Source organism: Danio aesculapii, chromosome 17, assembly GCF_903798145.1.
Source record: "Danio aesculapii chromosome 17, fDanAes4.1, whole genome shotgun sequence".
Classification (NCBI taxonomy): domain Eukaryota; kingdom Metazoa; phylum Chordata; class Actinopteri; order Cypriniformes; family Danionidae; genus Danio; species Danio aesculapii.
The window spans coordinates 6,335,939-6,363,420 of NC_079451.1; the positions used below are offsets into that span (position 1 = coordinate 6,335,939).

The following is a 27,482-nucleotide window of genomic DNA, read 5'->3' on the forward strand; positions in this document are numbered from 1 at the left end:
TGGCCCGTGCTTTTGCTGTAACTTACAGCGCCCCGCACGGAGGGGGAAAAGCCATATATGGTAGCGGAAGTGGGTGTGGCCTATGGGACAGTAGGGGATCACAAGACTTCAGCTGAAAGAGAATGTGTTGTTTCATACTCCACGTACGAGTCAACTAGGCTGTTTTGAGCGTTTTCGCTTCACATGTGCGTGCAGTAGCAGTGAAAATCGCGTGCAATTGTTTTGAAAAAACGCCATTTTGTCTATAAGCCCTCCATTTCCATTTGTCGCTGCTTTCGTTTGCACAAGGATCTACCTCTTGACTTGAATATCACTGGAGTGAGGTCAGCATTGCATGACTCAATCGTGGATAAGCATGCAGTCATTTCTCTACTGTTGCATCGGACCTTGCAGTTGTTCTTAGGGCGACCTGAAAACATAAGATCAGACACGGTAAGAAGAATCATTGTTTTAAATGGCCTATGTAATGTTTGATACAGTTTAACGAATCTGAACTATCTGCTATGGGCAAGTTGTTAATCGCACCCTAACGAGGGCTACGTGTTGTTGCTCCCTTGTTTCACTGAAGCAAGAAGTAACTTGCGCACGAATTACCTTCACCAGAGTTGACAACTGGAAAAAGACAGGAGGGGGGCTTGTCAATTGCCTCCTTTTATTATTTTGCTGCTCAAGCATGCTTCATAGGGTGTATTGTTGTCCACTTTGTTGCACTGTGACACGGAATTAGTGACTAGATAATCCCTTTTCTGCAACAAAGGGCTTCTGGTAAATAGCGCTGAGCTGGCTTCACCAGGAAGGGGGTCCAGGAAGGGCACCCGTGTAGAGTGCAAACACTCGGTCTGTGTCTCAAAACCAATTGAACTGTTTACATAGACAGCTTTTGAGGGCGCTTTTCAGTCGCGCGTCCTCTGCGTCGCGTTTATAAAACGGCGCGTTTGAGTTAAAGGGGTAGTACGTGCATAAAATGAGAGCTGTCATGCTCGCTCGTGTTATTTCAACGCCGTATGAAAAGCGTTTTGTGTTTAAGTTGGACAAATGTTTTGTATTTAGAATGACAGCCTGACTTTCAGCTCGTCTCTTTTTCGAACAAAATGAAAGTGAACGGTGGTTGTCATTTGTACGTCTAATTTTCCTCAGAAATTACTAACATGCAGGTTTGAAACACGTTTCTGCACTATTTATTCAATTAAAAGTAAGTAAACTTTAAAAATCGGCCTCGAGACTCGTCCTGTTTCTAAGTACGCCCCCTAAATTACTCCCTAGTAAGTCAGCTCACTAGTGTTTAGGCACATCCACTCTCTCTCTCTCTGAGGGGAATTCTAGCTCATGCCTCAGCACACGAGCCTCTTCTGCATTTGTTCGCGGTTTAAATTAAGAACTAGGTACGATTAGGTAACCTTACTTGACGTACAAGCTTATTAAACGTGTTCTCTTGTCAACTGTTTAGACCGTGGCTTGTGTAACGTTAACCCGTGCGTCGCTGTCTGTATTGTTTTGCTAATGCATTGATACGCATGTGTGTTCAGTGCACGCAGTTTTCACCAGAACGCCACGCGCTGGAGTTGTCGAGTAATAGTTGAAACGTGTTAGATCAAACTGACCCACAATATGGTGTTAGCTGGACGCTGGTTTGGTTGATGCAATTTGTTGTTTACATCCTTCTCCTGTGTCAGGGGTGTTTCTCATTGCATTGCGCCACCCCTGAAAATACTGCAGCTTTAATGGCTGCTTGAAGTACGCAGCATTTATACACACTGTTTGTTTAACTTCAAGATATGGCTTCTATTAAAATATTTAGCTATAAGGAAATATTACTTTTGTAATATTGCTCTGTAGTATGTGAAGTATACTTACATCAGTAATGTGAAGTTGGACAATGATCATTTCCATTTCTGAAAAACTAGTTTAAAACCTAGTCCAGAACTTTGAGGTCTTTTTGTTATTTTATTCAAGTCTTTTGTGCAAAAATATAGTGAAAATATCAGTTTCTTTGGATGTACTGGGTTTATTAAATATGGGCTTTAATAAAATGTTACTAAAAATGTTTTATTCTATAAATGGCTAATAACATTTCCAAACAAAAGTCTGCATAAATAATAAATGACATGAAATGAACCCGAAAATAAGTGAAAGACACTTTGCAAATGATAATTTTGAGACCAGGCATGAACAAACTGTCTAGATGTCGAATTGGACATTCTCATATTTGTATTTACTGAATAACGAAGCATCACCTAAATGTAATTACTGCCAAGCTGCTCTTGCCAAGAAACATATTTTGATGGAATGTAGAAGTTTGAATACCATTAGACAACATTTTTATAAGGAGAGTACTTTGATGGACATTTTTAAAAAGGTACCACCAGGAAGAATCCTAAATTATTTATCAAAAATTGAACAGAAAAATCATTTTTAACTTTGAATACATTTTTGTGTGAATTTTATTTATTTATATCCTATATATTTGTCTAAGTAACTTTTTTTTATTGTAATAAGAATTTGTTTTTATCATGTAATATTTTTATGTATATCCATTTTGCTATGAAATAGCCTTAAGTTGCTGATGGGGCAATAAATAAATAACAATTCCAAATTTAATTTCACTATTTCTGATTGGTTTAAACTAGGGATGCTCATACTGACCGTTTAATTCAGTGGTCACCAAACATTTGCCTAAGATCCCTAATCCCTAATGTGATTTGGGGAAAATATCTTGCAAATTTTTTAAAAGATATTTCGATTTGATTTGCGATTTAATTTTGTAGTCAAGCTTTAGCTCAATTATCTCTATAGTAGATTCTTACTGCTAAAATGCAGTGAGTGTTAGTTAAAAAAAGTAACTGAAAAGATATTAGCTAACTCCAACTTTTATTTAAATAGTTATCTCCTGGTGCCTTCATGATGGGTGTGTATATGGTGTAACAGCTGCAAACAACTTTGAAATTGCACTTTGCTGTTGCTAGCTACTAGATTGAGTGTCACTAGCAATACTTTTTGGTTGACTTTTTAGCAAGACACTCCTCATATAACCGCCTGTGGTGCTTTTTTTAGGTGCTGGTTGTTGTATTTCCTCATGCTATGTAGGCTTGGGCGGTATCCAAATTTTCATACCGTCAAACCTTCTCCCTATTTTACCTCGGTATACGGTATTACCGTGCATAATAAAAAAATTATGATGTAAGGCTCAGACAGTGTCACCAAACTGTTGTGTGCTCGCTCTGGAGCGATATTGTTAGACCGCCCGCTCCCATTTAAATTACACCTGAGTTACCGACCGCTCCTGCGCTTTATTTGGAAATTTATTCCCGCACCGCAAGACATCTAGTTCGTATTTACCACGTCTCCCTTCTCGTTTGGTCGAAACCCGAAATACTGCCAAACTGCAGAGGTTGTGTTCTTTTTCGAGACCAGGTCACTTGGTGCGCGACTCGCCATCTTACCTCACCTCACCTCTCTCTCTCCTCTCCACACTGTCCCATGATGAGGATCATGCATACGCATTTTTAGGCATTAAATAAATAATATTTAATATTTAACACTTGTCTCCTATATAAGTTTGTGACATTGTTATTTATGACGGTATAACAGTATTGAAACTGATACCGTTGCTATTTTTAGATCCCGCGATATACCATATTACCGTATTACCACCCAAGCCTAATGTTATGGCAACAATTCTGCGACAGCTCTTACAAATGACCTGTTTGTGTTCGGTGTCTGTGACTTTGAAACCAAAATATTCCCATATTACTAACATGCTGTTTTTCTTTGATATTAATTCGTCTGTTAATGCTTCTGAAGCGGCAGATGCCATCATCTCATTTCTTGTTTGTTTGTTTTATTGTGGGATTTCCGCCTAGTTCAGTCGCACAATTCTGATTGGGCAGAACAAAAGTGTGCTCACTCAATTGGATAGTAAGACCGTCACACACAGACGGCAGTCACACATTTGCTCTGGGTGGGGGAAATTATAAAATATATATACATTTCACTTCGCAGCCTCATGCAATTAGCTAATTGCAACGTTTCAAATTGCAACTGCTATTTAGTTTCGATTAATTGCACAGCCAAACTCAGTGGTCACTAAACTTTTTTAGCCTAAGATCCCTAACTTGTTGCTGAAACGCAAGATTTACCCATTTAAAAAATGACATAAAAATAAAGCTACATTTTTCAGTTGTATTTTCAGCTTATGGCCTGAAATGTAAAAAGCACAGGTTCAACCTGCTTTACATTTATCAATTGATGCAACCAAAACTATCTGTGACAAAGTTTGAAAAATGATTTTCAATGATCTTTTGCTGGTGCTTTGAAAATCATTATTCCACAAAATATTTAGTTATGCAAAAGAAAAAAACAACTAAATGACAATTTTTATTTTAATTAGGAAAACATCAGTTGTTCACAGAACAAAGCAAAAAATATTAATTTAATTAAAAATCTTGAAAAACAGAAAAAAATTAAGTGGCACCTTGTTCATAGCTGTATATAATGGTAATAACCATACGTAGATGGAAGGCAAATCATTTGGTTTGCACTTAATTGCACACAAACCCTTTGTGATATATGAAATGTATAGAAGGTTAAATGGGACACTTTCTTAGATTTTTTTATTTTATTTATTTATTTTTTTAAAGGTAATATTTGGATAAAAATGTAATTTCTGGGGGGAATCACCTTAACACATTTTCATTGTGAAACTGAGCTAATTACATATTCATGCTTTCTGTGGGATTGTGTTTGCAACTGTACATCTTTGCTACTCATCACACTTTCACTATTGCTGTCTCTGCACACAGTCTAAAACAATAGCTTGTGGTAGCATGCACTTTTTCCCTCTACTCACTGTTAGCATTCTCACATGTGTGTCATTTTGGTTTGTTGGTTGCTAAGATTACGCTGTAACTTTCTGTGCATGCTGAACAAACTACCTATTATCATGTGCACTAAGCTGCTAGAGGCATAGCTCCCCAACCCTTAACCCACCTTTCCCTTTCAAATCCTTTTCTCTAGAGCCCTATTCATAAATTTGCTGAAACTGCCATTTAATGAACCCCCCACTAAGCACAAAGTTCCGACTCTGACGGCTAACCATAATATTTGTGACCACTTTCTTCACAGGTTGTCTCTGATGAATGAGCAACGGGTATCCTACCAACTTATCCCTACTTGCCATCCAAGGAGTTGAAGATTTGGCAGAGAAGAAAGCAAAAACAAAACCAAATGGACGTGTTTAAGCTACACCGTACTGAAACTGAAATTTCTGCACAAGAGGTGCTGCAATTTTGTATTTTAAAGTGTACTTGCATTGATACCATGTTAAGTAGGTTTGGATGACCATTAACTGGCATACAACCGGTCAAGGGTTCTTTAAGGACGATACTCTAAGACTCTTCATTATAAACCAGAGAACACCTTGGTGTGGTTTGGGGAATTGAACTCTTGTCTCCTCAACTGCCCACTCCACCACTCCCCAGAACTATATTCATGAACGTCATGAGTTTGCAACCTCAACCGAAACCAAACGCAAAGAGAACAGGCAAACGTATCACTTTCTTTAACGATCAGGGTGTGGCGATGAAAGAAGCCTCTCAGCATACAGGGCCCTACTATGGCGTTGGGGTCCCACCTTCAGGGCCAGGCCATAATGACAGTGGAGGTGTGGAAAGCTTCAATCCAGAAGCATCACGCATATACCATAATTCGGTTATTTTCAGCCCAGAGAAGGGTGATCAAAGCCGTGGGCATTACCAACAGACGATGCCCATGAAGTGGACACATCAAGACCCATCTCTGCAGCCCCAACCACGACCAAACGCTTGGCCACAGGGTGTGACAGCTTGGTCCCAGAACTTTGGTCCTTATCTGGCACCTCAAACTGCTTTTGCAAAGCAAATGCACGAGGGTATATCAGTTCAACAACAGCAGCAGCAATCTGAGCCATCAGCTATTAGGACAACTGAGAAGCAGGCTAACATGACTGGAGAGACTTACAGGGATGCAACTAAACCTGTCCGGGGCATGGGGGAATGGGATCAGCAGCAAGCCTTTCAGCAGACACAAAAGCCTGGAATGTTAAATCCACAGCAGCATGGACAGTCCACCACTGGGAATTCTGTGCTGCAACCCTTTCAGTTAGCGTTTGGACAGCCCAAGCAGAACCTAGTAGCTGGTTACTATCAAGTAGTCCAGGGCAGTCGGACTTTACCGAATTTGAACTATAGTTCACAGACAAATTCTCAACATCAGCTTCAGCAACTACAGCAACAGGAGCAACAGCAAAAGATAATGCTCCAACAGCGGCAGCAACAGATAGAGCAGCAGATACGACAACAGGCGCAGCAGCAACAACAGGTACTTCAGCGTCAAAAACAGCAACAACAAATACCACAATCACAGTTACTGGAACAAGCACATAAATTAAAACAGACTCAACAGCAGCATATGCAGCAGATTCAGACACAACTGGATTTGGTGCAGCAGCAACAAAAATCTGAGCAATCTCATCAGAACCAACATGCATTGGGAGTTTACTCTGATGGCCAGCAGCCACATGCTCCTTCGCTTAATCAGCATCACCCTTCGTTATCAGGACAATCCCAGGAGACTACAGATTCTTCATCAACCCAGGCACAGGACTCGGTTCCCCAGGCTGCTGCAACTGTTCCGCAGCAAACCATCGAGACCCAACAGCCTGGACCACGGAGATCCCGTCGGCTTTCAAAAGAGGGTGGAGGACCTGCCTCAGACAACCCATTTGTTATGCCGTCTGATCTTCATGCTCAAGGTTCTCAGAATGGAGCTTCTGAGACCACTATGGTGCAAGACATCCGGGCGGCTCCAACTGGTGTAATTCAGAGCACTCGGCGGAAGAGGAGGGTGTCACAAGAGGCCAACCTAGAAACCCTGGCTCAGAAGGCTTCAGAACGAGAATCTCTTCCCTCACGTAATATCAAGGTAAGACAACTGACTTTATTTGTTATAGAAGCAAGCGGTGGAGGTTTTGCTAGTTCATTTATTGCTCAATAGTGAAAATAAAAAGTTGGTCTCTGTCATAAGACAATGATTACCATTAGGCAAGTGAAGTTGACGTCATGATAATGTTGCACAGCAAGGATGCCTTATTCCTTTAAATATCTACAGGTTTTGCAGGTTTCTCAGTTAATAGGGGAGTGTAAAGTTAGTAAAGGACAGACAGGCACTGACTGTCACCACTACGTCACATGATCTCTCCAGCCAAACAAAGGCTTTTCCACACATCTGCAACCACTATCTCCTTACTGATTTCTCATACAAAAACCAGCAAGTGCACCCCACCCTCAGTTCACAGATCCTCTTGAGGGCACATGAACACTGGTGCACATTTCCTTTTGTTAAAGTCCAAAAGCACAGCTCTGTGCATAGCTTATTTTAAATAGTGTTATCACTTGTTTTTTAATGGAAGATTATGAGATTTTATCTTTTGTGGTAGATCTTGAATCTGTGGGCCAGTGTTAATGACTTGATTTGTTCATTTCTTTTAGCGTTCTAGTTTAATGCAGTGTCTGTAGGCCATTCAGTGCAGTGTATTCTGCTTTTCTTCTTGTTGCGTAAACTTCCTATAAAAAGGACAGCAGCACTCCCTTAAGACTTCCAACTGATGATGACAATGAAAGGGTGTGTGTGTATGTACTGTGATCTATGGGCTAGATAGTGTAGAGAACACACAGCATAGTTCAGTAAGGTGAATACAGTTAAAGTTAATTCTAGCTTATTGAAAATAGAGGATACATAAGACATTTAAGTTTTTTTTTTTTGTTAGTCTGTTGATGATTGATGTCAGTTCATGCTTGTAAACGTCCCCTATGCCAAACACAGGCTGACAAACAGCCATAGCTCAAGGGTGAGTGAGCTGCAAGGGCTTGATGTACTAAGTTGAATACCTCTGTGGTGCCAGCAAGGCCGGAGTTCAGATAAGACAGGCCACATCCTCAGGGATTTCTAGACTTTCACGCAGCTTCCAGTTAGACACACTGTAGTAATGACGTAGATTTGATTGCAATTTTCCACAACATATCAATCAAGTTTTAAACATGTCAGCACTTTTCTTTGCTCTAATCTTTAGCAATAAGGAGTATAAAAAGGAATTGCTCTCACAATAAGGGAAATGAGGGTTTAGTGCTTCTCCCTGAACACTGTTATTCTGACTAGAACTCAAAAAAAGAGGTTTTGAAATGTGTAGCCATTGTGAAATCATTAAGACTGACACTTTTGTATGGTGTTTGTAAGTTCCTGTTTTGTGGAGAAGTATGGCTGCAGTTCAGTAAACCTAACATAATAGGAACCTCTTCTCCAATCATTAACATACCCACTGGAGAGTCTGGTTATATAGAAACAGCTCTTGTCCAGTGGAGGAATATCATTATGTGAAACAGATCTATATATCCACATGCAGCCTGTCTCGCGTCTGCAGGGCAAGTTGTCTCATCTTGTAGCTGAAATGAGGTCACAGTTAATTCATTAAGTTGTTTTTGAAAATAGCCTTGAACTAACCTCATTTCCTGTGCTAATATATCTTATCAGCTTTTATTTTAATTCTAATTTCTCATGCGTATCCTTTGTACATACTGAGGAGGGATGCTCTCTGTCTTTCAACCATTAATTTAACTGTGTTAATCATGTTGTGTTGCCAGCAAGAGCCACACAGGCCTTGGAGTCCACCTGTTGTCCCGACAGGTCCTGGTCGAGGGGCAGCTGAGGTGGATCAGGTGAGTGCCAAGCGGCCCAGAGACGACAGCCTCATGCCATTGGTCATTCCAGTCTCTGTGCCAGTGAGGCAGACTGACTCTGCGTCCCCGGATCATGAGCAAGCTTCCCTCTCCGTGAGCTGGCCATCGCGGCCTCCTGACATGAGCTGCTCCAATTACCAGCCCTCTGTGATTGTTACACGACGGCGTTCGCTGAGGAACTCCCCGTCTGAGAGCATGGGCCAGGTAAGTTCACTGACTGATCTCATATCAAAACATCTACCTTTCTATTCTCATGATATCTTTCTCTTTTTACCAACTTATCTGCTTCATCCCCCACTGTTAAGCCATGGATTAAAATTCCCCAATAATCCGCAAATTTCTGCCATCCCCAACCCCCCTTCCGCCCTCTGTTCGTTTTATGTACCCTAATCCTACCCTCCCCCAAACCATTTTTCAGATATTACAGGACTCAACAAGATCGTTTAGATTGCATGTGGTCTGTGACTTTTAGAATGTTTTACATGGAGATGCACAATTTATCGTTTTTCCTGTTATTTTTATGTTATCGGTAATGTTAATGATAAATGTTAATGACAATGGTAATGCTACATTATTGAATCACTTTAGTTGCATGCTGCTGGTCATTATGGTTTTGATGGGTCTCATGGAGAAGATGCAAACGTTTTTACTAGATGAAAGAAAAAATGGTTTTGCGAAAAAGAAAAATCTAGATGTTTCTTGGTAGTTTTGTTGCCTTCTACAGTTTGGGGCCAATCTCACTGAATGTCCTTTTATGTTCCAAAAGCACGAGGCGCACCCCACTGCCTTTTTTGTTGACAAGAAAAAAAGAAGCACAATGTGCTTTTGACATCACTTGGCAACGACTGAATCAGCTGAGTATTGTGCGCAAGTGTTGCTGTTGATACTGTTATTAATGTAATAATTACAAGTCTTGAATTTCACAATATTATTAAAGTCATACAGCTCTGGACAGGGGCGTCGCTAGACCCCATTTACTGGGGTACGTGCCCCTAGTAAAATTTACCAGTGCCCCAGTAAATGCTTTGAGATATGATTTACTTTAAATGCAAGTGTATTTATTAAGAGTGGTAATCCCAGAATAAAGACGTTGTTCTCTATGTGCCACCGAACCAACGCTGGTAAAAGCAATGTAGATCATCAAAAAGCAAACTGAGCGTGTAGGCAGAAAAAACATATCCGCGCGCCTCACGCACCGCTCCTGCTTGACGCTGACGCGCTGCTCTTCTCCCGATGTAAGTCCTGGTTTTGAATGTGCACGCCGAAAAAATTGCCGCACTGCTCACGCGCCGCTTATGCGGAGGTGTCAGCATGCAGTGAGTTTTCAAGTCGACAAAACAAAGTTTAAATAATATGATCTTACTTAGACTAAGCATAGCTCCTGATAGATTTTTTTGCATGAAGCAAAAAGGAGGGATGATGAGCCAGTGAGGTAAGACTGAAAAAATTTAATTCTCAGCCACGAGTTGGGTGTAAGACAACACACAACAGATAATTCTATAAAACATCTTTTTGTATTCGATGGAATTGTCTAGAATTTCATTTAAATGAAATTAATATTCATGCAAATGATTTCTTAAATTATCTTAGCATCACTCCAGTTGTGTGCCCCAGTTGTATAATATATAATATATAAAAGGAGCAAGGGAATTTTCACAGTATGTCTGATAATATTTTTTCTTATGGAGAAAGTCTTTCTTTTATTTTGGCTAGAATAAAAGCAGTTTTATGTTTTTTTAAAAACCATTTTAATGTCAAAATTATTAGCTCCGTTAAGCAAAAATTTTTTGATGGTCTGCAGAATAAACCACTGTCATACAATAACTTGCTTATTTACCCTAACCTGCCTAGTTAACCTAATTAGTTAAGCATTTAAATGTCACGTTAAGCTGTGTAGAAGTGTCTTAAAAAATATGTGGTAAAATATTATTTACTGTCATCATGGCAACGATAAAATAAATCTGTTATTAGAAATCAGTTATTAAAACTATTATGTTTAGAAATGTGTTGAAAAAAATCTTCAGAAATTGGGGAAAAAGGATAATAAATCAAGGGGTTTAACAATTCTGATTGCAACTGTGCGTGCGTGCGTGTGTGTATTTATTTTATTTTGTTTTAAGGGGGAGCTGTGCCCCAGTAGAGCTTTATGTCTAGCAAGGCCCCTGGCTCTGAATAATTTGAAACGGCGACCACTAGTCTCTCCTCCAAATTTAAAAGTAGTCATCTTGACAATACAAACACTGCTGTCGCCTCAACGGAAAACCCTGCCTCTGCTTTCGTTTGATTGGAGAATGAAAAAGACACGACTGACATGATGCGCTTTCTTCCGCTTTTACTTTTAGAGTTGACTTTTTCAACTGTGAACACACAGTGCGCAATGACAAAAACGCAAGGCGCAGCAGGCAGCTTAAACGCAAGGCACGCTAGGCACATAAGCAGTGCGCAAAACACCTGCAGCCTTTAATTAACCATTCAAAAAAGGCGACTCAAGGCAAAAAGCACGTTTGGTGTGATCGGCCCCTTATAGAGTAAAACATTATCAGCTAGTTAGCTAGTTTTTATCCTTACACTCAAATGCTCAAGAGTAAGATCACTTGTATGTTTGGGTCATGTGAACTGGCTTTTATGTCATGATTTTAATGAAAACACATTATGAACTCGCACTGTATTTAGCTTAGACAGCATTTGAAATCAGAATCGATGCAGAATCAAATTTGTGAATGATTTTTCACCACAGGTCTAGCTTCCAAATATAAAGAGCTATCAGTTATTGGTATCAGCCAAACTGTTCATATCGGTGCATATTTAGTTTGAGAACAATGCGGTTTGCTAACATCTAATTTCTTCTGCAGAATGGTGAAGCCGAGAGTGGGAGTGAAGCTGACAGCAAATCAGCCAAAGCCAAACGACGGCCTCGTCCAGAACCGCTCTTTATCCCCCCACCCAAGCTTGGCACTTTCATCGCCCCACCGGTCTACTCCAGCATCACACCCTTCCAGAGTCACCTACGATCTCCTGTCCGATTGGTCGACAACCCCCTCAACATGCCACCTTACACTCCTCCGCCCATCCTCAGCCCGGTTCGAGAGGGTTCGGGTCTTTACTTCTCCACGTTCTTGTCGGCTGCGGCTGCAGCAGCTGCTGCTAATAATCAGGTGCTGCCCCCGCCTGCCACTCCCAAATCAGCCACCCGCAGCCTCCTGCGCTCAAGTAAGTTCCCTTGACTTTATCTCTGATAAAGCTTATTAAATATCAATTTCAATAGAGTAATCAGCATTTACAATTTATTGGCTTGAAATTTGCGACAAAATGCAACCTAAAAAAACAAGCTGTCTAGATGCAGATTGTATAGACAGCTACCTTTAAAGACAGTGCCTTAACTGTAATACAATCTTACAAGGGGCTGAAGAGCTTTCTAAATAGTCACTCATTTATGTGAGACAAATAGAGATTCCCAAGAAAATGGTTTGAATAACCTAATAGAGGGTCACAGACTGTAATTACAGCTATTCAGTTACTTAAATTCAGAATCTAGATTACTAGAATACTAGATTTTTGTATGTGTAACATTCACTTGTGATATGATTTGATATTGACATTTGTAACACTAGTAATGTAACATATAATTCTAGTGATGCTGTGTAATTGTTTCTAAAATACCAGCTGATTGAATAAATGCACTCAATCTGTCTATCGTTTTTTTATTCCTTTTTGTAAAGCAATAGATTTTTTCATTATGTTGTCAATATTGTGGCAAATAAAAATAGCAATATTATGTTAATTGTAGTTTCTGTTTACCGCTATAGATGTATATACTTAATTCTAACAAGTTTCCCTATTGAAAAGGCCAGATATCTGAAAAATGTCAATTTGGTATCTAATTTTCATGGTAGCTTATGTTGCTAAGCTAAAGATACTTGTCTAATAGTTCCCCAAAGAACATAATAAAAATATTGGTTATTATAATTTGTAAAAAATATTGGGTATAATAGTTTATTTTCTTGGGTACCCCAAATATTGATGCAAATGACGTATGCTTAAAATGAAGTGTATGTCAGCTTTAAAATGCTGTATAAGTAGGCTTGTCAGTAGACTTGGGACACCTAAGATTGTGTGTATTTTCCAGCAAGCCAGGTTATATGTAATTAGTTATAATCGAGCTGCATATCTTGTATGGGAGGACATATATATACTGTAATAAGAAGCACTGTTTACTTTGAGTCTAAGTATAGTCTTTTTGTTTGTATTCATCCAGACAGCAGCGATATTACCCCTCCAGTTCTCTCAGCTATAAGTGAAGCTACACCTGTCAGCATTGAGCCGTAAGTACACAAGCGCTTCAAATAACACCCCCACACACATTACGCTTCACAAGTTGCCTTAATTAGTTTATGCTTCTTGCCAAATGATAACTTTCTTTAGGTGATTAACATTCACTTTTATAATTCTACTACATGTATAGTAGATTAAGTTCCATTCAATTGACTGAATGTAAGTGGTTGGAATGGCCCACAGTAAATGTAGTATCTCAGACTGTTTCCTATACAGAGCTGCAACTTTACCCAGCGTAAATGTTTTCAGTGTGTGTGAGCGCAAACAAGCCTGCTGTTGCATTCATGCGGACTCTTCTTTTACACTCTGCTAATGCATGTAGTGTTATGTTGGCCTTACTTCATTGTAAATGTTAAATCACACTCTGCAGATGCTAAGTTCATGCTCATTTTTGTATGTAAACAGTGATGAAATGGTATTTCATTTGGTATTTCAGTAAGTGTGCTAAAGGACATCTGAATAAGTTTCTTGGATGGTGCATGGGAAATTTCAGAGCACTCTTTTTAAGAACAGAATAGGTGGGGGATGGTGGCAGAGCAAAGGGAATTATGGGATATCATCTCTGACTGGTACCAGCTGGTTTATCTAATGGTCAGAACAGTGTTCGGTTGAAATTCTTCTTCTTCCCTCTTTCTTACACACACACACACACACACACACACACACACACACACACACACACACACACACGCACGCTGTGAATCTCTGTGAATGGCTGCAGTTCTCTTCGTTTTGGAGTTGGCCAGTACACCACGAAAGCACATCCTGGAACAAAATAATAAAACACAATCTGTGTTGCCTTATCCCCAGACCTTGGCAGTCAGATACTGGAACATTTGGCTTGAAAAACATGGAGTGTTAATTTTATGCAAATACCCATGGACAGAGTCTACTCTCAATGCTTGAGTTCTCAACAACAACAACAACAAAAAAAAAAGAGCCGACAATGAGATGAGCAATAAATGAATTCATACAGCAGTCTGAAACAACTTTGGCCCTGTTTACACCTGCTATTGAGATGCATTCTCATCAATCCAATCACAAGCGGATGGCACTAAATATAGGTGTAAAGTTGTAAACGGGTGTAGTAAAAAACTCATTCTATACTGCGGTTTTTGGTAACACTTTATAATAACAACACACTATAAATCATTTATTAAGCATTAGCAATCGTGAATTCATTATCTGTTTTACTATAATTATCTGTTTTAGTTTTAACACTACATTAATTGATGTTAGGAAGCAGTTTATCACTGCTGCTACAAATGCTCGATTTTGACTTGTAAACACATGTATAATGCTGTTAATGATTCTCATTTCATACCTTTAATTGTTAGTTTTTTCATACTAAATTAAGTATTGCATTATTACAAACCAGTTATTTGAGAGACGTTGGGTTTTTAAAGAGTATGCAGAATATGCAAGTAAATGATTAATAAACTAGTCAAATGAGCATTCATATATCTTATTATTCAGGAAAATACTAATAGTTAATTTGTATGTAATAAATGCTTTTATTAACTCAACTTCATTCAATGTTGTGACCTATCTAAAGTGAGGACTAGTTATGCTTATAAATCCCTTATAAATGACAATTAAAGGCTGAGTTAAATTCACAGATTAAAAAGAAAGACATATTCATTTTCTGTTAATTTGAAGATACTCAAATGAAACCGTATCAAATGAAAAAAATGGCAATCTTAACAAAAAAAAATGACTACAGTTTGAACATCACTAAATAACACTGAAATGTTGTATCATAATATATTGTTAAATTATAATTTTTTTTTCTGAAGCCATTCTATAGTATAAAGTGAAGTACAGATATTCAAGTGGTTAAATTCCTGTTCAGTTCAGCATCCACGCCTGTCAATCATTCTCCATTCATTCACAATCAAACTGCGTGTCGTGTTCATGACAACTCGAAAAACTTTCTTCAAGACTATTCATTCCTGTTAATATAAATTATCAGTGGAGAAATGCATTTAGTCTTGCTTTTCATGGGTTCATTTTGACCTGCAGCAAGGAGTTCATTGCTATTTCTAAGTCATGTTGCGCTGTGTCTGTTAGATCAGCAGATCGCATTCGCAACACTGGAGTAGAGAGGGTTATTACCTGCTCTTCACACACAAAGTAGGCCTACCTACAAATTTAAATGAGAAAAGGCTCAATACTACATTGGACAGATCCTCAACACACTGATTTCTTCCCGTTGTGCTACGTGACCGCAGATACCGGAGAGCTGCGCGCTGTCTCAGTGATGCATCAAGCGCTTCTTTTACGCGATGTGCGCCGCTCCGTAAAATTATTCTGTAAAATTGAAAGTTTCTGTTCTCTCATCCTTCTGACTGAGTTTATTCTTCCGAGGGGAACAGTTTCAGTGCTGTGATTTTAGTTTGTAAAGCCGGTCTCATTGTGATCAAAGTAGATTAAATTAATAATAGTGAAACTGACCGGCGCAATATGGATTGTCATTAACAGAAAATTATTTAGCCTAATATAGGCTACTCTAAAACTGAATATTTCACTGTCATTTTATTTATATTAACATTTTATTTAACAGACCTGTTTGTGTTTTGGTAAGTGTCAATAGTGGCAGCCTATTACAGATTTAAAAGAAAAATGAAAATTAAAAGAGCAAACATAAGCTGGACCACCACAGATCAATGTCATAATGAATGCTCAAATAATGTAGCCTAGTTTACAGCAAGCTTCGGGTTTTTAGTTAGATTGTGCCATAGATAGATCTGTCATAAACAGTAGGCCTATAGGTCTGTTATTTTTTACCAAAGAAGATATTATTTTGAGTTTATCTAACTATAGAAACTGTATTATGCTTTAAAAAAAAGGAACCATATCTGGATTGGATCGGTTTCAAAAAAATGGTATTGGTGCATCCCTAAAAAATGATTTTTATACATAATATTTCGATAGTTTAAAGTGATGTATTGTCTGGGTTGGTGTTGTATTTTATGCTGCAAAAAGCTGTAATAAGCTGTCAGTATATTCTTCTTTCTGTATATAGTTTCTTAAACATTCTATTATTTCAGACTACTAAAATGTCAATAAAAGTCACCTTGTTAAACCGTAGAGTTGAATTTTTAACATCAAAGTCAACAGAGCAGAGATCAAGGTCTCATTATGAAATTCACAACCGTAAATTGACGGAAAACACAAAATAAGGAAACTGTAAATGAACAGATATTTTTTACAGTGTAATAACTATAACATTACAGCCTATATATATAACTTAATACCAGGTGTAAACAAACCCCCTAGATTGCCTTTAAAAGGCTCCGATTAAGTTTGTCGCTAGTGACCCAGATACATTTAGAAATGACCCAAGCTACCTGTTGGAATGCAATTTAAAAAAAATCTTTTAGTTTTCAGGAATTTTTCATTAAAAAGGCATTTTTCAGTGGCAGCACTAAGTCATGCCTTCTGTTTAGCTTTCAAGCCCTTGCTACAAAGACATTTGGGGATGAATTATCTTTCTTTGTTTTTACCAACAATCTCAAATCATTCTCATCAGCCATCATTCTAATTGTTGAGAATAAATAAACGCATTTTCACTAGTGGTCTCATGCATTTAAAGCTCACTGTTTAAAAAAGAAAAGCATATAGTTTGGATTGCTGCAGCAGCCTGTTTATACTCGCTCTCTCTTTTTCAGTCGGATAAACATTGGAGTGCGGTATCAAGCGGAGGTCCCCGAGCTGAGAGAGCGATCGGCAGCGCTGCACGACCTACACAAGGCTGAACTGGTGTGGGCGCCACTGCCTGACCTGGAGGCCAGTGCTCAGCAACAGCAAAGAGGTTTACTACTTACACAATACAATAATAATTCTCTTATTTTATTCATGCCACTGAATGAAAAGAATCTGCTGGAAATTTTTTTTTGCTGGTAACACTTTAAAATAATGGTCTATTAGTATTTACTAACATTAACAAAGTATCAATCTTGTAAAGCATTTATTGATCATAGTTCAACAATAACTAATGCATTATTAAAATACAAAGTTGTTAACATTAGTTAATGCACCTTGAGTTGATATGAACTAACGTTGTTGAGCTTAAATTACATTAACAAGGATTAATAAATACTTCAATAAATGTATTACTAATAGTTTGTTAACGTTAGTAAAGACGTTACCTAATGGACCATTATTTTAAATTATTACCGTTTTACCATTTTTATTACGTTCCTTAATATGGATGTCCACTGTAGACCACAGGCGTTGCATATACAGGCGTCCTAATCTGGCTCGAGGATGATTTGAACAATATTGTCAAATAATAATAAATAAAATATTATTTTGAAAAAGAAAGTATTTTATTTAAAGTTAACAGACACCTTCGGATGGAAAAAGCAGGGGGTCTTGGAGTGTGCAGATGAATAATTTCTGCTATTATAACATCTGCTATATTATTATAATTATTGTTTTTTTTTTTTGTGAGCAAGCATTCACTGTGCAATGAAGTCTGTTAAAATGACACTATAATTCAGGATTTGGCTGCAGAAATGGCTTGTCTGGCTTTTTTGTTTTGAATGTTCATGTAAAATAATTAACTATCATTGTATTTCAGTAGCAACGATGCAGTTTTTCCCATTTTATTAGCATATTGATCACAAATGAAACTCTTTTATACAGCAGTTCAACAGAAAAAGAAATGGGTTTATTGTAAACACAAATTTCTCATTTAAAACAATTTCCAAACAACGGCAAGCATCATGTCCGTCTCAGAGTAAGGGGTCGTTCACGCAGAACAAGATTTTTTATTTCCAACGCGCTACCTTTGAATTAATTTTCAATGTAAACATGTGTTTGATGGATGTGTATGACAGTTACGCTCATGTCTCATGTATTTAAGACACTGTGGCTAGCTGATAGAACTTCGGCATTCACATGCAGCTCATCACTGTCAGTTCCACAGCAGTGGACCAATCAGAAAAGCTCAGAGGTGGTGCAAGCTTTGTAGCGGTGTCGTGATACCGTCATTCTTTATGCTGTGCTTTTTTTTTAACACAGCAAAATTCCAAACTGTTGCATCACACGTTTTTTCGTAGCAAAGGTCTCTCAGTGTGAATGAGACCTAGCACTGCTGTTTCTTTTTCCAATTTATTTTTAAACAAGTCATTTATATTAACCATTCAGCGTCACATTCATAATGATTGTCATTTGTTTAGTTTCTAAATGCATCGCAATCGTTTGAATTGAGTCAATGAATATCTCAGTAGGTGGACTTTCTGCCACCTGCTGGCCGTTTTCGTGCTGTATTTACTTATGGTTATCTGAAACAAGATGCAATCCTGCCAAGGTGCAAGGTTTTGATACAAAAAAATTATGTTGTTGAAATAATGTTAGAAAAAAATGTAAATACTCACTCTGAAATCTTCTTTAATAAAACTACTTTTCCCGTTTTTTTGTGAATTATATTATAGCTAGTTTTAATAACAATGTAAATTAATGTCTAACAAATTTGGTGCCCACCGTGGTACATTTTTATTAATTCAGCCTCAACCTAATTTGAGTTTGACACCCCTGCTGTAAACTGATTCAGTGTTTTCATTGCAGTGAATGACCTCATGCACCTGGCCTGTTCAAGTGCATTATTCGGAGGAGGGACCAATCAGGAGCTGGCCATGCACTGCCTGTATGAGTGCAAGGTTGACATCATGGTGAGTGTCATATGATGCATAATGGCTTAATCTAAGTGCACTTCCTGTTGCATTGTGTACCAAACCTGTTCCTAAAGTCCTTAACAGCTGATTATCAGGGCAGTGGATGAAGGGTTTGTCAAATGAGTTGAAATATGTGAAAGAGCAGTTTGCTTTTGAGACTTTTGAGGTGACGTCTGTGACTGGAAATATCAGTTCAGGGTGTGTGCATATTTGGCTCAATAAATGAAATTCTTTGGAATTGTGACTTGCAGAACCTGAAAAGACAAAGTGTTTGTGTGACTCGGGATGGAAGATTGAGTGCATAAATGACATTGTTTGGATTCAGTCGGTAGCATTTTACTTTAGGCATAGATGCACGTGGTTCAAATCAGATTCTGATTCCTTTTATAGCAAATTAATCAGTGTTTCCTTAAAATAATAATCATGTTTTATTAATTGAAATAAGTGTAACAATGTTGAATATGTATCTCAGGAAAATAAATTCAGTTTAACAAGGTTCGGTTTATCAATACTAGTTCCAGCGTTTATGAAAGTCATTATAAAAACATTTAGAAATACTTTGTTAATTTGAAGTCTGCATGTTTTGCATCTTCTTGCATCAGTTTAATTTATTACACACTCAAAAAAGGAAATCAACTACACAAATACTTATTTTAATAATAATAATAAATATAATAATATATAAGCTTTATTTTTAAATATTTTCTCCAAGTTTAACTTTTTAAAAAGGTTTTCTATAATTATTTTATATTTGTTAAACTCTTTATAAACTGTTAAATTAAATAAATTTAGTTATTAAATTATTTTGCACAGGTTTTTAGATTACTAAAATTACTTATACCATGTAGATTGGACTCCAGAAAATGTTATATGAAAATAAAGAATAAGTCTTGCTAAATGAGAACTTAAGTAAAAAAAAAAAACTAAATTAAATATAAATTAGGGCAACACGGTGGCTCAGTGGTTAGCACTGTCGCCTCACATCAAGAAGCTCGCTGGTTCGAGTCTCAGCTGGGCCAGTTGGCATTTCTGAGTGGAGTTTGCATGTTTTCCCCATTTTGGCGTTGGTTTCCAAAGACATGTGCTATAGGTGAATTGGGTAAGCTAAATTAGTCGTAGTGTATGTGTGTGAATGAGTGTATGGGTTGCAGCTGAAAGGGCACCCGCTGTGTAAAACATATGCTGGATAAGTTGGTTCATTCCGCTGTGGCGACCGCTGATAAATAACGGGATTAAGCTAAAGGAAAATGAACAAATGAATGAAAATATAAAATATTTATTTAGTTGAACAAATGTAGATACATTTAAAAGGACATATACTACACTCATACACTTACAATTTTGTAATCACAGGCTTGAGAATCATTTGTGATTTTTTTTTTTTTTCAGTTGTCAAACTGTACGTTTTCCAAAAATTAAAACAGTTTAATACCGATTTCTACACTACCTGACAAAATTCTTGTCACCGATCTCAGTTGTAAGAGCTAAAAATAATAACTTTTCTGATGAATCATCTGTTGAACTGCATCCCAGTCATCACAAATACTGCAGAGATCTATTGGAGCTCGCTTAGACCCAAGATTCTCACAGAAATCAGTCAAGTTTGGTAAAGGAAAAATCATGATTTGGGGTCACATTCAGTATGGAGGCATGCGAGAGATCTGCAGAGAGGATGGCAACATCAACAGCTTGAGGTATCAAGACATTTGTGCTGCCCATTACATTAAACCACAGGGGAGGGCAAATTGTTCAGCAGGATAGCGCTCCTTCTCATACTTCAGCCTCCGCATTAAAGTTCCTGAAAGCAAAGAAGGTCATGGTGCTCTAGGATTGGCCAGCCCAGTCGCCAGACATGAACATTATTGAGCATGTCTGAGGTAAGATGGAGGAGGCATTGAAGATGAATCTAAAGAATCTTGATGAACTCTGGGAGTCCTGCAATTACGCTTTTTTTGTCGTTCCAGATGACTATTAATAAGTTATTTGAGTCATTGCAGAGATGTATGGATGCAGTCCTCCAAGCTCGTGGGAGTCATACAAAATAATAATTCTGTTTCCACTGCACCTTTATATTCTATACTGTAGATTATTTCTGTTAAGTGACCAGACTTTTGTCTACTCAAAGTCAAACCTTACTGTCCTAATTATATAGTTAAAAATCAAGGCATGATCGTATTTTATTTTGGTTTAATAAGCGTAATCTAAAGGCCTTTGCCTTTCATAAAAGCCACTTCTCATACCAAATGATCAACTAGAAGTCAAGTTATTATTTGTTGTTCCTAAAACCTGAATACATAAGTCTTTTGTCAGGTAGTGTACAGTTTGTTTTTGTTTTGCTTTATTTTTTTCACAAATTGGAAATCACGGCAGACAAAGAATATTCATTAATATGTAGCTTCAAATATATATTTGAAATGAAATAATAAAAAAAAAATAGATAAAATAAAAAAAACTTTCTAATTTGTGACATTCATGCAGAGGTGCAGAGGTTCACATACCAGAAATCCACAAAACATAATATTGTCCAAATTATTTTCAAATGGTTCCCATAATTTGTAAAATGGGTCTGTTTTGCAATGAATTTTACAATATATTCCAATTGTAGTTTTCCATTAACACTTTGTGCCAGCCACATGCTGTATAAATAATTTATACAGTTGATGAAACCTCATGTTATGCTCTCAAACGTCTTTTGAATCAATCGGCGGTCCTTTTTAATTCATGATAAATGATTAGCAGTCCAGGTGAAATCGGTGTTAGAAATCTGTTAGTTGAGGACCTCCGTAAGCACAAATGGCACATCATGTGTTTTGATATGATGCTTTTCAGCGTTCGCTCAGCTAAGCCAGCAGCTGCAACAACACAAACAGCCAGCCGTTTACTGCTGAGCTGTCACAACGCCTGTCAATAACTGGCTCGTGTCCAGAACAACACACTGAAGGAAACTGAATGTCATGTATTGGGTTTCCCCATCATGCATTGTTAGACTGGAAAACCTAAATGCTGTTGATGCTTTGTGGTTGGTGTCACATGCGCATCAACTCTGCAGAAAATGAAAGGCTGCTCAAGTCTCTGTAAGGTTTGTGGTGTTTATTATTTTCCAGTGATAAGAGAGATGGATAGTCTTTTATCATGTTTCATCTTGGGTTGCTAGACTAGTTGCTCGACTTCTGCTGTGTGTTGCTTTGTTTCATGCAAATGAGTGATTTGTGCAGTGCTTATTGCTAACATGGCCTTGACAAAGATATTTAGTCAGGTTAATAGATTCGTTAGACTGCAATAGCATTTGATGACAATTTATTATTCCAAATGGGTTGTTTTGCGATGAGATTTGTCATATTTAAGTGTTAACAAGTGTAAACAGGAATGTGTCTCCTCATCCGCTAGTTATTCGATTGACTAAAATGCATAATACCAGGTGTCAATGAGGCTTAAAAAAAACTGGAGCTGGATTTAGGATGTTACTAACTGTGGAAATCCCCTATGAAAGGGGTCCTCCCGGGCAAACACCTCTAAAAAATTAATTAAACTTTGTACTTTGTACAAAATTGGACAATCTTTATATCCCATGTAAGTACAGTGAATAGTGTTATAGTGTAAAACCCTCCCTGCTATCACAAACGTGATATCAGTCTTTTTGGTAACATGTAGATAGAAGGTTGCATATATATCCATGCCCGTAGCCAGGGGGGTTCGGGTGGTTCAAACAACCCTCCCCCATGGCCAAAAGTTCCAGAATTTGTCCTTTTAATTATTTTATGCAATTTAAAAATACATTTATTTTATAATATTAATGTGTGTATTTATATGGTGCATTAATCGTGTATGGCCATACACCCAAAGCGATTTACAATCATGAGGGGAGTCTTTCCAAACCGCCGCCAGTGTGTAACATCCACTTGGATGATGTGACGGCAGCCACAGGACAACAGTGCCAGTGCGCTCACCACACACCAGCTATTGGTGGAGTGGAGAGACAGTGATAAAGCCAATTCGGTGGATGGGGATGATTGGTAGGCCATGATCGTAAAGGCCGATGGAGAGAATTTGGCCAGGACACCGGGGTACACCCCTACTCTTTACCAGAAGTGTCATGGGATTTTTGATGAGCACAGAGAGTCAGGACTCAATTTAACATCTCATCTGAAAGATGGCACTGACTGATAGTTTAGTGTCCCCTTCTCTGTACTGGGGCATTAGGACTCATACAGACCGCAGGTTGATCGCCCCCTGCTGGCCTTACTAACACCGCTTCAACAGCAACCTAGTTTTTCCCATGTGGTCTCCCATCCAGGTACTGATCAGGCTCAGCCCTACTTAGCTTCAATGAGTAACCAGTCTTGATCTGAAGGTGGGCATTATTGATTTGTCCTGTGACCTCCCATTCCCTATTTTTGCCAGTAAATGTTTTGAAAATAACTGTCCGATGAATGAAGGCTTTACTACCAAGCAGAATTCTCAGCTGTCACTTCACAGCAAAATGTGCTAATCCCGTTACGTCGTGTTTTTAAGGTTGCTTACACTGGTCACTTCATTCGTTTGATTCTTATAAGATGTAAATCTGATCACTCGGACAACTTCAGAAGGTGGCCTGGCATGCGTTCTTGGACGAAACTTGACGTCTCTACTAATTTGTTTTTAGACAAAATTAATTTCAATAAATATAAATTATGACCTGGGAAAATCTGACCTGCGCATGTTGCTTTTACAGCCAAACACACGTAAAGTGTAATAAATAAATAAATGCATATGTACTATAAGCATAAAACATGTGTGGGGCATCACGGTGGCGCAGAGGGTACGATTGCCTCACAGCAAGAAGGTCTCTGGTTCGAGCCCCGGCTGGGTCAGTTGGCATCCCTGTGTAGAGTTTGCATGTTCTTCCCATGTTTGCGTGTTTCCTCCAGGTGCTCCGGTTTCCCCCACAAGTCCGAAGACATGCGCTATAAGTGAATTGGGTAAACTAAATTGGCCGTAGTGTATGTGTGTGAATGCAATGGGGGTTTGGGTGTTTCCCAGTGTTTAATGGGGTTTATAATAAAGGCACTAAGCCGAAAAGAAAATGAATGAATGAATATCATATGTTAACGAACAAAACCCTAAGTTAGAATTTCGCATGCCATATAATATGAAAATGTTAATGATGCTAAATAATAATGTCAGTTTGAAATAAATCACCGATTAAACATTCAAGCATATGGTGCTGTGATGAAACCACTAATACTATCTGAATATATTTAAAAAGCACTCTAAAAGTACAATAATTGTTATCAATATTGTGAATATTAATTATCACAACATATTGCATTATTGAATTTCGCCATTTGTCTACCTCTAGGGGAAGTCCCCATTAAAATGAAAAAAAAAAAATAAAGAAAGAAAATAATAATAATATTAATAATAATTAGAATAATAACAATATGTAGTGTGTGTTTGGACAGACAAAATTCGCACATGATCTTAGTAAGCAACTTGACAAAACAGTGACCATTTTGTTACTGCAAAAAGCATGCACATGATTCCGGAAGACATGCTAATCCAGCACAAATATTTCATAATAGTCACCAAAATTACGTGTTTAATCTTCTTAATCAAATACAAAATGTGGAGGAAAATGCAAAAAGGTCCACTTTTAGAGAAAAAAACCCCTCCCCCTTTACTAGGCTGGCTACGGGCTGATATCAATTATATTTTTGCTACTGTCACCGTCAGGATGATTTCTGCTCATTGTCTATTAGTTAAACTGTTAACATTGCAACACACCTCGTGTAAAAAACTCCCAAGACTCCCTATTTCGAACAACCATACCATTTTAATAAATTAAACTTTGTACAAAATGGGACAATCTACATTATATACAAATAACATTATATACATGTATAACTTTATAACATTATTCACTGTACTTAATATGCGGGATACACTCATATAAGTACAGTGGATAATGTATAATGTATAACCCTCCCTGCTTGCACAAATATGATGTTTTTGTTCTATAACAGATAGAAGGTTGCATATAGATCACATTCATCTTTCATTTATTTTTGCTACTGTCATCGTTGTGATGATTTCAGGTCGTTTCTATTGGTTAAAACTGTTAGTATTGCAACACACCTCGTGTTACAAAACTCCCAAGACTCCCCAATCCAAGAACCATACCTTTCTTATAATGAAAATGTCCCAAATGCTGGTTGTATGGTAGTTTCGACTCTAACACGTATGATTTGCTTATTGGCCACACAAGTTAACCTATATAACTCATTGGCTCGATTCAGGCACGGATGGAGATGTTTGGTACGAGAACGTTTTCCAGTGACGGAATTTCCCGCATGGCCCGTGCTTTGCTGTAACTTACAGCGCCCCGCACGGAGGGGGAAAAGCCATATATGGTAGCGGAAGTGGGTGTGGCCTATGGGACAGTAGGGGATCACAAGACTTCAGCTGAAAGAGAATGTGTTGTTTCATACTCCACGTACGAGTCAACTAGGCTGTTTTGAGCGTTTTCGCTTCACATGTGCGTGCAGTAGCAGTGAAAATCGCGTGCAATTGTTTTGAAAAAAACGCCATTTTGTCTATAAGCCCTCCATTTCCATTTGTCGCTGCTTTCGTTTGCACAAGGATCTACCTCTTGACTTGAATATCACTGGAGTGAGGTCAGCATTGCATGACTCAATCGTGGATAAGCATGCAGTCATTTCTCTACTGTTGCATCGGACCTTGCAGTTGTTCTTAGGGCGACCTGAAAACATAAGATCAGACACGGTAAGAAGAATCATTGTTTTAAATGGCCTATGTAATGTTTGATACAGTTTAACGAATCTGAACTATCTGCTATGGGCAAGTTGTTAATCGCACCCTAACGAGGGCTACGTGTTGTTGCTCCCTTGTTTCACTGAAGCAAGAAGTAACTTGCGCACGAATTACCTTCACCAGAGTTGACAACTGGAAAAAGACAGGAGGGGGGCTTGTCAATTGCCTCCTTTATTATTTTGCTGCTCAAGCATGCTTCATAGGGTGTATTGTTGTCCACTTTGTTGCACTGTGACACGGAATTAGTGACTAGATAATCCCTTTTCTGCAACAAAGGGCTTCTGGTAAATAGCGCTGAGCTGGCTTCACCAGGAAGGGGGTCCAGGAAGGGCACCCGTGTAGAGTGCAAACATCTCGTGTCTCAAAACCAATTGAACTGTTACATAGACAGCTTTTGAGGGCGCTTTTCAGTCGCGCGTCCTCTGCGTCGCGTTTATAAAACGGCGCGTTTGAGTTAAAGGGGTAGTACGTGCATAAAATGAGAGCTGTCATGCTCGCTCGTGTTATTTCAACGCCGTATGAAAAGCGTTTTGTGTTTAAGTTGGACAAATTTTTTATTTAGAATGACAGCCTGACTTTCAGCTCGTCTCTTTTTCGAACAAAATGAAAGTGAACGGTGGTTGTCATTTGTACGTCTAATTTTCCTCAGAAATTACTAACATGCAGGTTTGAAACACATTTCTGCACTATTTATTCAATTAAAAGTAAGTAAACTTTTAAAAATCGGCCTCGAGACTCGTCCTGTTTCTTAGTACGCCCCCTAAATTACTCCCTAGTAAGTCAGCTCACTAGTGTTTAGGCACATCCACTCTCTCTCTCTCTGAGGGGAATTCTAGCTCATGCCTCAGCACACGAGCCTCTTCTGCATTTGTTCGCGGTTTAAATTAAGAACTAGGTACGATTAGGTAACCTTACTTGACGTACAAGCTTATTAAACGTGTTCTCTTGTCAACTGTTTAGACCGTGGCTTGTGTAACGTTAACCCGTGCGTCGCTGTCTGTATTGTTTTGCTAATGCAATGATACGCATGTGTGTTCAGTGCACGCAGTTTTCACCAGAACGCCACGCGCTGGAGTTGTCGAGTAATAGTTGAAACGTGTTAGATCAAACTGACCCACAATATGGTGTTAGCTGGACGCTGGTTTGGTTGATGCAATTTGTTGTTTACATCCTTCTCCTGTGTTAGGGGTGTTTCTCATTGCATTGCGCCACCCCTGAAAATACTGCAGCTTTAATGGCTGCTTGAAGTACGCAGCATTTATACACACTGTTTGTTTAACTTCAAGATATGGCTTCTATTAAAATATTTAGCTATAAGGAAATATTACTTTTGTAATATTGCTCTGTAGTATGTGAAGTATACTTACATCAGTAATGTGAAGTTGGACAATGATCATTTCCATTTCTGAAAAACTAGTTTAAAACCTAGTCCAGAACTTTGAGGTCTTTTGTTATTTTATTCAAGTCTTTTGTGCAAAAATATAGTGAAAATATCAGTTTCTTTGGATGTACTGGGTTTATTAAATATGGGCTTTAATAAAATGTTAAAAAATGTTTTATTCTATAAATGGCTAATAACATTTCCAAACAAAAGTCTGCATAAATAATAAATGACATGAAATGAACCCGAAAATAAGTGAAAGACACTTTGCAAATGATAATTTTGAGACCAGGCATGAACAAACTGTCTAGATGTCGAATTGGACATTCTCATATTTGTATTTACTGAATAACGAAGCATCACCTAAATGTAATTACTGCCAAGCTGCTCTTGCCAAGAAACATATTTTGATGGAATGTAGAAGTTTGAATACCATTAGACAACATTTTTATAAGGAGAGTACTTTGATGGACATTTTTAAAAAGGTACCACCAGGAAGAATCCTAAATT

General features: G+C 38.1%; 1 protein-coding gene across 1 annotated transcript in view; it reads left to right on the forward strand.

Moving 5' to 3' along the window:
• The first annotated feature begins 79 nt into the window (after positions 1-79).
• The window catches only part of mideasb (mitotic deacetylase associated SANT domain protein b), a 70,352-nt gene continuing 42,949 nt past the window's right edge, over positions 80-27,482 (forward strand). Inside the window, 8 exon segments of the mRNA XM_056477203.1 lie at positions 80-432; positions 5,122-6,957; positions 8,673-8,972; positions 11,621-11,978; positions 13,024-13,090; positions 16,772-16,914; positions 18,675-18,778; positions 18,882-18,979. Coding sequence (XP_056333178.1) covers positions 5,488-6,957; positions 8,673-8,972; positions 11,621-11,978; positions 13,024-13,090; positions 16,772-16,914; positions 18,675-18,778; positions 18,882-18,979 — 2,540 coding nt within the window. The 5' untranslated portion in view covers positions 80-432; positions 5,122-5,487.